The sequence below is a fragment of the Prunus persica genome, chromosome G3 (assembly GCF_000346465.2).
Source record: "Prunus persica cultivar Lovell chromosome G3, Prunus_persica_NCBIv2, whole genome shotgun sequence".
NCBI classification, from domain to species: Eukaryota; Viridiplantae; Streptophyta; class Magnoliopsida; order Rosales; family Rosaceae; genus Prunus; species Prunus persica.
In genome coordinates, this window is record NC_034011.1 from 22,980,178 (window position 1) to 22,993,221 (window position 13,044).

The 13,044-nt window shown below is 36.2% G+C and overlaps 1 protein-coding gene across 1 annotated transcript; it reads left to right on the forward strand.

Annotated features, from left to right (window-relative positions):
* On the forward strand, positions 7,554–12,820 carry LOC18783629 (S-linalool synthase). Its single transcript, XM_020560092.1, has 12 exons — positions 7,554–7,872; positions 8,167–8,365; positions 8,835–9,004; positions 9,318–9,441; positions 9,557–9,675; positions 9,854–10,086; positions 10,221–10,336; positions 10,429–10,530; positions 10,627–10,842; positions 10,982–11,111; positions 11,227–11,472; positions 11,554–12,820. Exons 1-12 carry the CDS (start codon positions 7,554–7,556, stop codon positions 12,106–12,108), a joined length of 2,529 nt encoding a protein of 842 aa, XP_020415681.1. The 3' UTR covers positions 12,109–12,820.

Sequence of the window (13,044 nt, forward strand, 5' to 3'; positions counted from 1 at the left end):
GGAGGTTCCCTCCTCCTCCCCTTCCTCTAGTGGTTCTTCTCTTGCCAATTGCCTGCTGCCAATTTCCAAATGGATCTCTTTGTAGAGATCTATTGGCCCCCCTTCGCCTTTTTTGTGTGTGGGTATTTTGCTCGAGCTCTGCTTGAACTTTGAGGCTTTATGCCTCCTACTTCCTTTATTTCCCCAACTATCCATTCCACCATCCCTTTCCTTTTATATTTCCTACCCACTCCATTCAAATTTCTTCTCTTTAGTCTCGTCATTATTGATCTAGCTCCACCATGTGGCTGTTTCGGATAGTCGGAAACACGTCTTCTTACGTACAACTTAGAAGATTAGTAGAGTTCAACCTCTTGCTCTTACTCAGGTGCCTGCACCACCTCCTTCTATTATGTCGTCGTTTGTTTGGTTATTGTGTTTGTTCTGGTGCATTATCAGTTTTGATTTGGGAGATGTTGAGCTTCATGTGGTGGCTTTTTTTTTCTTGTCTGTGTTTATGTAATATGTGGAATTTTAGGGTATTTGGGTGGATTTGTGGGTTGTGCATTTTTTTTCACTTTGTGCCCCTTGGTTGTGGCAACTCATCCCCTTAACTCGTCCCGATGGTGTCGTCTCAGACGTTGGTGGCGGTGACTCGGCTGAGTTTTGTTTAGAGTTTGTATGCTATTTTGGCCTTTTGTTTGGGCTTATGTGAGTGGGCTTAATGCCTTTATGAGCCTTAGGCTTGTTGTGGCCATTTGGGCCTCTGGCCTTTTTGCTTTGATGTTGAGCTCAATTTGTTGGGTCTCACTTTTATGTTGTATTTTTGTGCGTTTCTAATGAACTTTAGTTCCGACCACCCAAAAAAAAAAAAAACATAAGAAATTCAATATACCAACATCAAATTTTATTTTTTTTTGATTATTTAAGTATTTTGTGCAATTCAATTTTCCATATAAAATGCACCTCCTTTAAAAAATTTCACACCACCAATATCATTCACCACATTTGTTTTTACTTTCAAAGTCTTAATAATATGCGTGTTTGTCGTTTCAGAATCTTGTGTAAATTTCATTAATTTGTTATTAAAAGTTAATAAAAGTAAATAATTTTTTTTTTCACATAAATCAAATTACACCATAAACATCTAAGTATAGAGCCCCTTATTGTAGAAAAGATACCTTTAGAGTCCAAAATATTTCATCGGAACCTAAATGAGGCTCTATCCACTATTTTTAAAGCCTCATTTAGAGAATATGATTGAGGATGCCCTAATAAGTTTTATGGCTATAGCGACTTTATTCCTTTTGTGTTGCATTTCTTTGAGCTCATTTTTCTGAGTTCACTTTGATGTACTGGCTCTGAATTTCTATATCAATGAAACTTGTTTCTGACCAAAAAAATAAAATAAAAATAAAAACAGGGTTTGACCTATTTCTAGAAGAGATGCTTAAACTTTCAATAGACTAGGAGCTAGTTGATCATGCATTTTTGTTTGCTGTTACAGCCGCCGCGAGCATAACTCCAAATTTGGTATTCCAAGTCTACGCATGCATGGGTCTTGGCAAAACAAACAAAGCACGACTTGTAGTTGTAGAGGTCATAATGATGGATAGACCATTTTGGAAGTGTACAATTCAGAACGTAAAAGCTTCACACAAATAAGATTAATTGTTCTTATGGATTTGTTGTATTCAGAGAAAACTAATTTAGATTGAAATAAAGCACCATTGACTGTATTGAAACGACTAATATGTAAGTCATCTACACGTCGTACATTTTAGATCATATGCATATGCTTATATCATGCATGACCTCAGTCTCAGATATGCATGCTGCTTAATTAATTATTATTTTTTTTATAGTAACACTTTAGTTCATTGGTTGTGTTTGTTTCGTTCATTGGTTGTCTGTTTTTCACTTTCTAGATTTAAGAGTTGCACTAGAAAAATGGTTAGGAAACATGAATATGAAAGTGCAAAAAGAAATAGAAGGAGAAAAATAGAAAAAATGATTCAAACTCAAAAAGGAGCTCTTGATAAGTTTTTTAAAACTAGTTCTTTAATTGAAGATTCAGCTAATGATTTACTTAATGAAGGGGTGAAGGGGTTGGTGATCTCAGTGAGAATGAAAATAATCTGGAAGAAATGATGATTTACTTTCTTTGGTTTCAGTTTTATGTCTTCGAAAATATGTATGTTGTTACTTATTGTAGTTTATTTGTCCATTTGTGCTACCATTTGTTACTTTTCTTATGTTGTAGGATTCTTTTTGCAGATCACAAAGAGGATTTTGCATGTAAAGTCATGTGATGAAGCCTGAAGCCAGACGCCAATCTTAAGGGAAAGGGTTTAGTATTTTGAACAAATACTTAGTTTTAATGTATCTTTTGAGAATACAAATTACCAATTTCAGGGGCGTGTTCCCATTATTGGTTGCTGGAATGTTGGTTTGTAAATTTGTAATTTCCTCCATGATATTAAATATCTAATATGAATTTTTTTTTCCAGGAGATATGTCCTATTATAATGCATACTACCTTTTTTATTCACGCGCTCTATGTAAAATCATTTTATTTGTATTTTTGCAATTATATACTAAGATAAGGGGTCTCATTTAATTTATCGCCTAGAACCACCCAAAAGTCAGAACCAACCCTGATGATGCATGTATTGTTTGTGGTCTAATCTACCATGCAATGCCAATAATGGAAGATAAAAGTAAAGTAATCTTGAACGAAAAACTTTCAAAATCATCGTTTCCTATATTCCAGTTGTAATTGGATGATGTTTGATTTGCATTATCATAATGCACATGGACCACACTTGGGACGGTACGTTTGAGGTCAAAAAAGACAAATTAGAATGAGAATTTATGCTCTGTACGATATGGTCAAAGGTTAGTTGCAAAGAATCCATTAGTATACGTAGTGTAATAATTTGGAGTAAATGTTTTTTTAAAGAAAAGATTTTGAGTTCGAGTCCTATCATTTGTGTAGTGTGTGTGAATTTAATATGTTATCGCCACTCTTAATAGAAAAATGTTCTCAAAACAGAAAAAAGAAAAAGAAAAAAGTTGCTTAATTTGGTCATTACCCTGTTGCGTTTATATGGTTAACCTATATAGCTAGCTAGATTGCCGAAATCTGCAAATGCCAATCCTTCAGAAAATACACATATATTCTGGTCTCACTAGACAAATATGATGTTTGTTTCCCGTATAGCTTTTATTTTGGCCACAAAAAATCTAGTACACACATTTAGAATATATATATTATTCTAATTCATTAAATGTCATAGAAATTTGAGTGTCATCATATCACCACTATAATATGAATGGACCACAAGTTTTTTACGGTATAATATCAATAATAAAAAATAAAATCCATGTCATAATTCAAAACATCAATGTCTTGAATGTGTCTGGTCTACCTCTCAACAATACCATGTTTTGGGCCATAAAATTACGTTGCACGTTGTGTGGTGGTCAAGAAGCTATCAGAATACCTGTGTAAGCAGGTTGCGAAATTCATACATGTCGGCCGGCAAGCTTGTCTTGGCCCTCGGACATCTAGGTAGATACAGAGCCTTTCCATTAATGGGGTTTATGTTTCTTGTTTTTGGTCCAATCATTAACTGATCCCATAATGGGGCTATGTTTCTTGTTTTTGGTTTTTGGTTTTTTTTTTTTTGGTCAAAGTTGCAATTTATTGCAAACTTCAAAAAAGGGCAGAGAATAGTACAAACAAAGTTGGACAAAAGCACCGGCCAGAAAACAAACAGGAACAAATCTAGCTAAAACCAGTACAGTATAGCAAGAAGATCATGTTCCCGAGGCAAAAACTAAAACGTGAAAAGCCAACAAAAAGGCATATAGCCCACAAAGAGGCATTACGCCACATTAAGCATAAAGTCCACATTAAACATAAAATACATAAAATAAAACACAAGAAATTTAGCCGCCACAAGCAAAGAGAAACTCCAAGCCGCCACCACAAGCAAAGAGAAACTCCACGACTGTAGATGGACAAACCACCAATCACCACCATGAAGAACCAAACACCCGTAGGTCAGCAAACCTAGCCAAACATCCCTCAAAACATAGCCCACCCAAGATTCACTAACAGATCTAGAATTAACCCAACCAATACATCCAAAAGACAGTAGCGAACAAAAAAAGAATGAGAAAATCCATTCCACAGTCAGGAGGAAAAGAACCAAGAACCTGGAAGGAGGTGTGGTGCAAGCACCTAAGCTAGTGCTCTACACACCTTCCAAGAAATACACGCCAAAACGTGTTTAAAATTTGCAGCTACAAACCAAGGATGAGGCCAAATCAAAGGGGAGGTGAAGGAATCCAGATGAGCCATGGATTTTGGGTCGATATGGAGCAGGGTAAAGATGGCGGTGACAGGGAAAATCATGCCCATGGTCTTCATCCCACCAAATTGGAAAAAGGGCGAGAAGGAGAGAAGTGTGATTCAAGGAGGAAGAGGAGGGGAGGGGAGGAGGGGCAGACCACCTCCCCCACAAGATGCGGCGCTGAAGGGGTGGGGGGGTTTTGTTTCTTTGCTAGCGTTAGTTGGTTAGTGAGTGATAGTTGTGTTTTTGGTCAATCTAATAAATCTATCAACATCCTACAGAAAAAATCAACACTTTTTTATTTTAGTTTTAATGTTGTTTTTGTTTAAGTCATTTGTACTTGTTTTTACTTTCAAATTTAATGTTGTTTTTATTTAATTCGTTTCTACTTTCAAAGTCTTAATAATTTGCATTTTTGTCGATTCGGAATTCTGTGTAAATTTGATTATTTTGTTGTTGAAATGTTAATAAATAAATAAAAAATTCACATAAATTAAAATATACCATATAAAAATCTAAATATAGAGCTCTTATTTGAAGGAAGTTGAAGTTCCATTCCAAAATCAATTGACAATGAAGGGAATAACCCAACTCTTTATAAATCCAGGCTAGATCCTTTATCTTTTCAATGTGGGATAAATACTCTCAACACGCCCCCGCATGTGTGGCGAATTTTCACGCTTAACACGTGAACAACACATATTGGGTGACGTGGGAGCACGTGTGGCCGTTGGGCCCAACACGGGAAGCATTGCTTTGATACCATGAAAGAAATTGAGGTTTCACCCCAAAATCAATTGACAATGGGAGGAGTAACCCAACACCTTATAAGCCCTTTCTAGGTTTCTCAACTTTCTAATGTGATACTCTTGACCTTCACATTCTCACACGCCCCCATACGTGTGGCGAATTTTCAAGCCTAGCATGTAGACAACACATATTGGGCTAACCCGCTCTGATACCATGAAGGAAATTGAGGTTCCACCCCAAAATCAATTTGTAATGAGGGGAGTAGCCTAACTCCTTATAAACCTTGACTAGATCCCTTAACTTTTCAATGTGAGATAAATACTCTCAACACTATTGTGGAAAAGATACCTTTAAGGTTCAAAATATTTCATCGAAGCTCTAAATGAGGCTATATCCACTATTTTTACAGCCTCATTTAGAGACTATAATTAGGGATACCCTAATAAGTTTTATGGCTATAATGGCTTTATTCCTTTTGTGTTGCATTTCTTTGAGCTTAATTTTTTGAGTTCACTTATGTACTGGCTCTGAATTTCTATATCAATGAAACTTGTTTCTGACCCCCAAAAAAAAAAAAAAAAAAAAAAAAAAAAAAACAGGGTTTGACCTATTTGTAGAAGAGAGGCTTAAACTTTCAATAGACTAGGAGCTAGTTGATCATGCATTTTTGTTTGCTGTTACAGCCGCCGCGAGCATAACTCCAAATTTGGTATTCCAAGTCTACGCATACATGGGTCTTGGCAAAACAAACAAAGCACGACTTGTGGCTGTAGAGGTCATAATGATGTTGCTAGTAGACATATATGATGTTTGTTTCCCGTATAGCTTTTATTTTGGAAACAAAAAATCTAGTACACACATTTAGAATATATATATTATTCTAATTCACTAAATGTCATAGAAATTTGCGTGTCATCATTTTACCTTTATATACATATTATAATATAAATGGATCACAAGTTTTTAACGATATAATATCAATAATAATAAATAAAATCCATGTTATAATAAACATCAATGTCGTGACACCCTACCACTTTTGAATGTGTCTGGTCTACCTCTCAACAATACCGCGTTTTGGGCCATAAAATTACGTTACACGGTGTGTAGTGGTCAAGAAGCTATCAGAATGACTGTGTAAGCAGGTTGCGAAATTCATATATGTCGGTCGGCAAGCTTGTCTTGGCCCTCGGGCATCCAGCTAGATACAGAAGGCCCTGACTTGTCATTTGAATACAGAAATGAAAGCGTCAGATTTGTGGCTGGATCAGGTCCACCAGATTGACAAACTTAAAAATTATTAAGTCCAGACGAAGAAACTCCACATCCAACACAAAGAATTTTCATGTGTAAACACTGAGAAAGAGAAGCAAAAGACAATTAGAATTCCAGGTGTTATCCTTATTATAATTAATGAAGTGCATGCATGCATGCTTCCATAGTGTAACTAGCCTTGATTTCATTACCTTAAACTATCCCAGCACTTGCCCAGACATTTCGTGGAAACCCACAATATTAATGCGGTCTGACTCTGGACTGGACTGGACCGGAAGTACCTCATACAACTAAGGGCAGACACGAGCATTTGGTCGAACTCCAAAAGTGGCCAGCCATTCATGCCACTACTCGACACAGTAGAAATTGATTTTTAATTTGGTTTTGAGTTCCCCATATACATACAGGAGAGTCATAATCAAACTGAAAGTTTCGGAGGAAAAACGGAGTAATAAAGATCTAAGATCAGCGGGCACTGCCAAAACAAGCTAAAAAATAAGTTATAATTTTAGTAAATTTATGAGATTTCAAGAACTCTGTTTGAAACTTAAAACGATCCTAATTAACTGAAAATGCTAAAATATAAAATTTATCACGAACTGATCTAAGTTCTCGGACTATATTGCCTATTATGTCCCTAAGGTTTAAAATGGATGGTAATATTTTGAAGGCTATTAATTATCATATACAATTCGAATCAATTGGTTTCCATAATGGTATTCATTTAATTCTAACCTATACGTAGGTATTTTACTTCGTTGTCATTCATTCTAATGCTAATTCTTTTCTTCTTTAGTAATTCAATTTCTCACTCACCTTGGTTTAGAGTGAAGAACAATAAACTTCAACCTTTAAATTAGAGTTTCTGGAAATTTCATACCTTACCAATAGGAATACTATTTGCTAATACTGGCATGAGTTGTAAATTACTTATTGGATTGCAATTGAAAATGAACAGCTAGCATATGGACTACACATCTATTACATCTTGATCAAATCGGACCTACATCTAAGAACCCTTTAATTCAAAAAATATTTATGGAAATATATACACATTTTGAATGGTTTGACTTAAACTCTATAAATAGCACACAAATTATACGAATCTACACCAAGAAATAATAAGAAAAGCAAAAAGACGTGTGAGGTGAGCGCTAACGTACTCTAAATAAAAAAATAGAAATTTGCATGGATTTGCAAGAATCTTCGGTTAAGAATCTTGTAACGAAGGTTAAACAAGATCTCTTAGCGTCATCACAAGTTGATGTTTATGGTCTTGTACCTCCTTCTCCTTACGACACTGCTTGGCTCTCAATGGTTTCCAACCCTCAACAGTCAGATCAACCATTGTTTCAGGGGTGCTTGGATTGGGTGCTCCAACACCAAAACAGAGGAGGCTCCTGGGGTGAGAATATTGCTCATCCCACTATAGAGTGCCTCACCTCAACTCTTGCTTGCATTGTTGCACTTACCACATGGAATGTTGGCCACGATGCCATTCAGAAAGGTACATATATATATATATATATATATATATATAGTTTTTCTCTAGTCCGGACGTCTCGATTTTATTAAAGTCCGGTTCCTTACATTTTCTCTAATCATTATTGGACTGTTTCAATTACTAAGGCATTATATGCAACGAACATTACACTATTTCAGTAGCTTAATTCAAGAGAACTAGACTTTAAAAAGAAAGTAACCAATTATGAAAAATACCCAATTTTGCATATAACTAATTGCTGCAAACTTTTCTTAATTTGTTGTGTTTGTTGACTGGACTGTGTATATGTATGTTTAGGGTTGGCATTCATCCATGCAAACACAGAGAAGCTCTTGGAAGAGCAGAACGGTTCTTTTCTCGAGTGGTTTGCAATAGTTTTCCCCGCAATGATTGAACTTGCAGAAACCAAGGGCCTACGTGTTTACTTTTCTAATGGGTCAACAGCGCTGGTACAACAAGTCTTCCTGGAGAGACAACAAATATTCAAAACGCAGAGGTAGTTCTAAATTTTAATTTCTCTTTATGTTTAATACGAAGTACACTTTATGATAGACTTAATTTGGCCAGTCAAACCAAAAAGACTTACATGTAACAGGGTTATTACCGGCCAATAATGCAATGATACGTGAAAAAGTTAACTTATATATCATTGTGTTATTGGCCGGGGATAGCAAAAAGTGTTATCCCCGTTACATGAGAGTTTCTCCCCAGTCAAACATCATATTGCCGTGCAATTTCCTAAGTCCCACCACCGATCCAATCAAGTGTCAACTCTTGCACGTGTTTTTTTGATTATTCCCGGCCAATAACGCTATGACACGCGTGATAATTTTTTCATGTGGCATAATGTGATTGATAGAGGAAAGCAAAATAGTGTTATTCTTGTTACAACAAAGTTTTTCTCCTGCGGGGCCTAATATACCAATTATGAAAATTAATCTAAGCTAGCTTTCTGTTTTGAGCAGGTGGGAGTCTGGTTGTGATCAGCAACAGTATTATCCAGCAGGCATGTTAAAATATCTTGAAGACGGGTTAATCCAATTCCCATCAGCCATTGCATATGCCTTCATGAAGACAGGAAACAAGGAGTTTTTTGTCAGATTGAATTCTATTGTCCAAACATGTGGTTACGGAGGTACGTAGTTTTCTTTTTATATTTTGTATTATATGATGTCATTGTTGGCCTACGTAGTTTGTCACCTATATTACTGACGTGGCATGTGTGTGTTAATATATTAAATAATAACAAATTAACTAAATAGCAATGAGAGCTTGTATTTCAAGTGATTGATAACAGTTTTTCCTGAATGACAAATGAGTTAATAGTAAGAAGCTTGTATCTCAAGCGATTGAACATAGTTTTTCATATACCTAGGTTATGTGTTCAAGTCCCCCTTCCCAATATCTACATGAGCTAACATAGTAGAACAATTTTGGTACGTGTACAGTTCCTACGGTCTACCCCTTTGATGAAGACCTTGTAAAGATTCATCTAATTGACCAGATTGAGAGGCTGGGGCTGGCAGAGCATTTCATGGAGGAGATTACAAGTCTGCTGGGCCAAGTTTACAGGTGACACCCAGCCCTAATCTTCAACATTAATTAAGCATATATATGTAAAGATAATTAACATGTACATTTAATTAATCTGGTTTTGATTAATTATTTTTTCTAATTGACAAAGCAGAAGTTACATCAGCTGCGAAGAACCAAAGAGTATGGCAAAGCATGCGTTGCCACTACAACTCTATACACATTCTCTCGCATTTCGACTTCTAAGACTACATGGTTATAGAGTTTCTCCTCGTAAGGATCAATGTTAATTGCATATATGTTTATTAGTTACTGCATACTCTAGGGCTATATTGAGAATGACCCCAAACCTTTAGGGGTCCTTTGTCGTTAGTCCTTTTTATTAATTGAATTGCACACTAAACGTCTTTAATTAAATATTAATTTACGTTTTTTGCAATTATTTTTGCAGGGAAGTTCTGCAGGTTCCTAGAGGATGAAGATATAGTGACGTACATAGAAGAGTACCATGAGCTTTTCTTGAGTGCCATGTATAACGTATACAGGGCAACTGATGTTACTTTCATAGGAGAAAATCAGCTTAAGGATGCCAGGGTATTCTCAAGAAGAATACTAGAAAAGGAAACAATAAAAAATTCTGCAAATCTGGTCCGACCTATTACTATGACTAATTTGCAAGAACAGGTATATTTTATATTATTTGTGAAGAGACGAGAAAAATACGCACGTGTATTATTGTTGATTTAAATTTTTTAATGATAATTTTTAATCAGTTACTTAATCAGCTCCTTAATTTGTTGCATATTTCCCTTGTGTAGATTAAGCATGAACTTAGTATCCCATGGCTTGCACGGTTGGATCATCTAGAGCACAGAAGGTGCATTGAGAGGAAAGAAACTCTTGGTCCATGGACAGGAAATGCCTTATCTTATAGGTAATTACTAAAACTACAATTAGATTAAAGGCAGTCAAATTTTCACAATCAGATAAATTACCGTTAATTACTTGATTAATTAATCCCTGCAGATTACTATCATGTCAAAGCAATGCCACGCTGCTACAACTTGCCATTGAGAATTATACACTGAGACAGTCCGTATTCAGAAATGAATTGAAGGAGTTAGAAAGGTACAAACTCTCTTAATTGTTTTATTTATTTTATTTTAATCAGTCATGTAAAATGAGAACACTTTTCTTTTGTGTGTGGTGAAAAATCATATGCAGGTGGTCGAAGGACATGGGTCTTGCTGACATGGGGTTTGCTCGACAGAAAACCACATACTGCTATTTTGCAGTTGCTTCAACCGCATCAAACTCTTCCCTTTCAGATGTTCGGCTGGCACTTGTGAAGGGTGCAATTCTTGTTACAGTTGCTGATGATTTTTTTGACAGGGAAGGTTCAATGGATGAATTGGATGCTCTTGCCAATGCCATCAACAGGTACAATGTAATGTTAAACAATGATTCACAATGTTATGCGGTATGCGTAGTGTTATGAGTACGACTTTATATAAAATATAGTTCGCATTCAAAAATATTTTGTCAATATTAACTAAATGTTGGTATCATATAAAATCAGATGGGAGCCAAAAGGCCTGACTGGACATGGCAAAACTATATTCAATGCTCTCAAAGACCTTGTTGATGACATTTCTGGGCAATTCTTCAATAAAAATGGATATGACATAAAGGCATATCTCCAGGATCTAGTAAGACTTTACTTTCGAACTTCAGTTGACAAAATTTTCTTACACGCATTAGATCTATGGTAAAAAGTAAAAAAGTTTGTTACTTATTTTTAACTTTTTACCAAATGAATCTTAGTGGTGCCAAACAATTGCAAGCTGGTTAAAGGAAGCAGAGTGGAGCAGAAATGGGCATGCCCCATCGACAGTTGAGTACCTCCAAGTGGCCACAAGCTCTATTGCTTCACAGACCATTCTTCTTCCAGCTGCTTTTCTGCTTAATCCACCTCCAGAAATAGACATCCTCAAGTGCCCTCAAAGGCAGCCACTTACAAATTCACTTATGCTTTTGACAAGGCTTTTGAATGACATTAGAAGCTACCAGGTGCATATTAATTTAATGACTAAATTCTTAATTAATTGTCAATATGTTTCAATTTTCAGTTTGCTAATGGTATAATTGCAGAGGGAGCAAGAGGAGGGAAAGCCAAACCTTGTTCTGCTACACATGAAGGAAAATCCAAATTTGGGGGTTGAAGAATCAATAGCAATTGTACAGAAGACCTTGGATGAAAAGAAGAAAGAGTTTCTAGAACTGGCTCTGAGTAGTAACGAAATGCCAGAAGCATGCAAACAACTTCACCTTCACTGCCTCAAAGCATTTCAGATGTTTTTCAATTCTACAAATGCATTCGACTCCCCAACAGAGTTGCTTGCTGACATCAACAAAGCAATTTTTGATTCCTTGAGAGTGGAAGATGTGCAAGGATCATTTATGCCACTCAACTCTATGCAAGGCACTCTTGGTTTGAAGAGGGATAAAAGTTTGGCTATCCATGGCAAATCCCATTACAGCTCTTCTAAGCCCTGTAATGGGATTTTTGAGAGCAATTGTGCTATCAAAGTCCAAGGGAATTCAAGGAAAGGCTTGGTGACCAAGCCTTATTCTAGAATCTTATCAGTAAAGATGAGAAACCCAATTATTTATCCAACCTTTTCAAATCCCAAAGCTTACATCTAAAGCTCCCTTTTATGTGGCTTCCTTTCTTTACTTTATGTGTTTCCCTTTCAAAAGCCTTTTCTCTGCTTTTTCAAATGTTGACCCAGAGGTCCTCTAATTCTCCCTATGAACTTACATTCCCTTTGTTCTACATCCCTTGCATCTCCCTCATCTTTCTTTTCTCTCATCCCTCCACTCTTCCGTCGACCCGTGTCTCTCCCCCATCAAATCTCAAAACCAAAAGTCCTCTACCCCTAAAAGTTACTTGGTTTGCCACTGGATTGCTACAACTATTTTACTCCAACAACTCATTCTCAAATCTAACACTTGAATTAATCTGCACTTGTGGGCTCTGAAAATCTATGGTCAATTTTGACTACTATTTGATAGATCGCTTGAGTATGATGCATGGTGGCATGCTCCCTCATATTCACAGTCTACAGATCTTCTCTCTTGGTTCTCCTGGACCTAGCTCTTCTTGTGGCAGCGGTGGCGTATATGGTGGTGATGACAGTTGTGCTATCAAAGTTCAAGGGAACACGAGGAAAGTTAGTGACCAATCCTTACTCTAGAATCTTATCACTTGAGATGAGAAACCCAACTATTTATACAACCTTTTCAAAGCCCAAAGTTTACATCTATTAGCTTTTTTATATGTGGCCGCTGGTATATCGAACGCTTCCTTTTTATGTATGCACTAAGTCTCAGTTTGTTTGTATAATATAATTTGATAGAGTGGAGACTTCCACCTTATATATAAAATAATTTTGAAGAGTGGACTTCCATAGATTATTATACATATCTTCCTTCTTTTTTATTGGTAGCTACGGTTTCAGGATTTCAAATTGAAGTTGACTAAATTTACTTTACTTACAAGACTTGAGAGGAGCAGAATTAGTGGGGCCAATATGCAAAGATTTCCAACTTTTTTAAAAAAGACTGAACCTATATTAATTA

What these genes read in the sequence shown, in the direction of transcription:
- LOC18783629 (XM_020560092.1), top strand. Translation starts at nt 7,554, where the DNA reads ATGGATTTGCAAGAATCTTCGGTTAAGAATCTTGTAACGAAGGTTAAA. An exon ending in CTGCTGGGCCAAGTTTACAG is followed by an intron (nt 9,442 to 9,556) that starts GTGACACCCAGC and finishes TTGACAAAGCAG; the next exon opens with AAGTTACATCAGCTGCGAAG. An exon ending in TGGTTATAGAGTTTCTCCTC is followed by an intron (nt 9,676 to 9,853) that starts GTAAGGATCAAT and finishes TTATTTTTGCAG; the next exon opens with GGAAGTTCTGCAGGTTCCTA.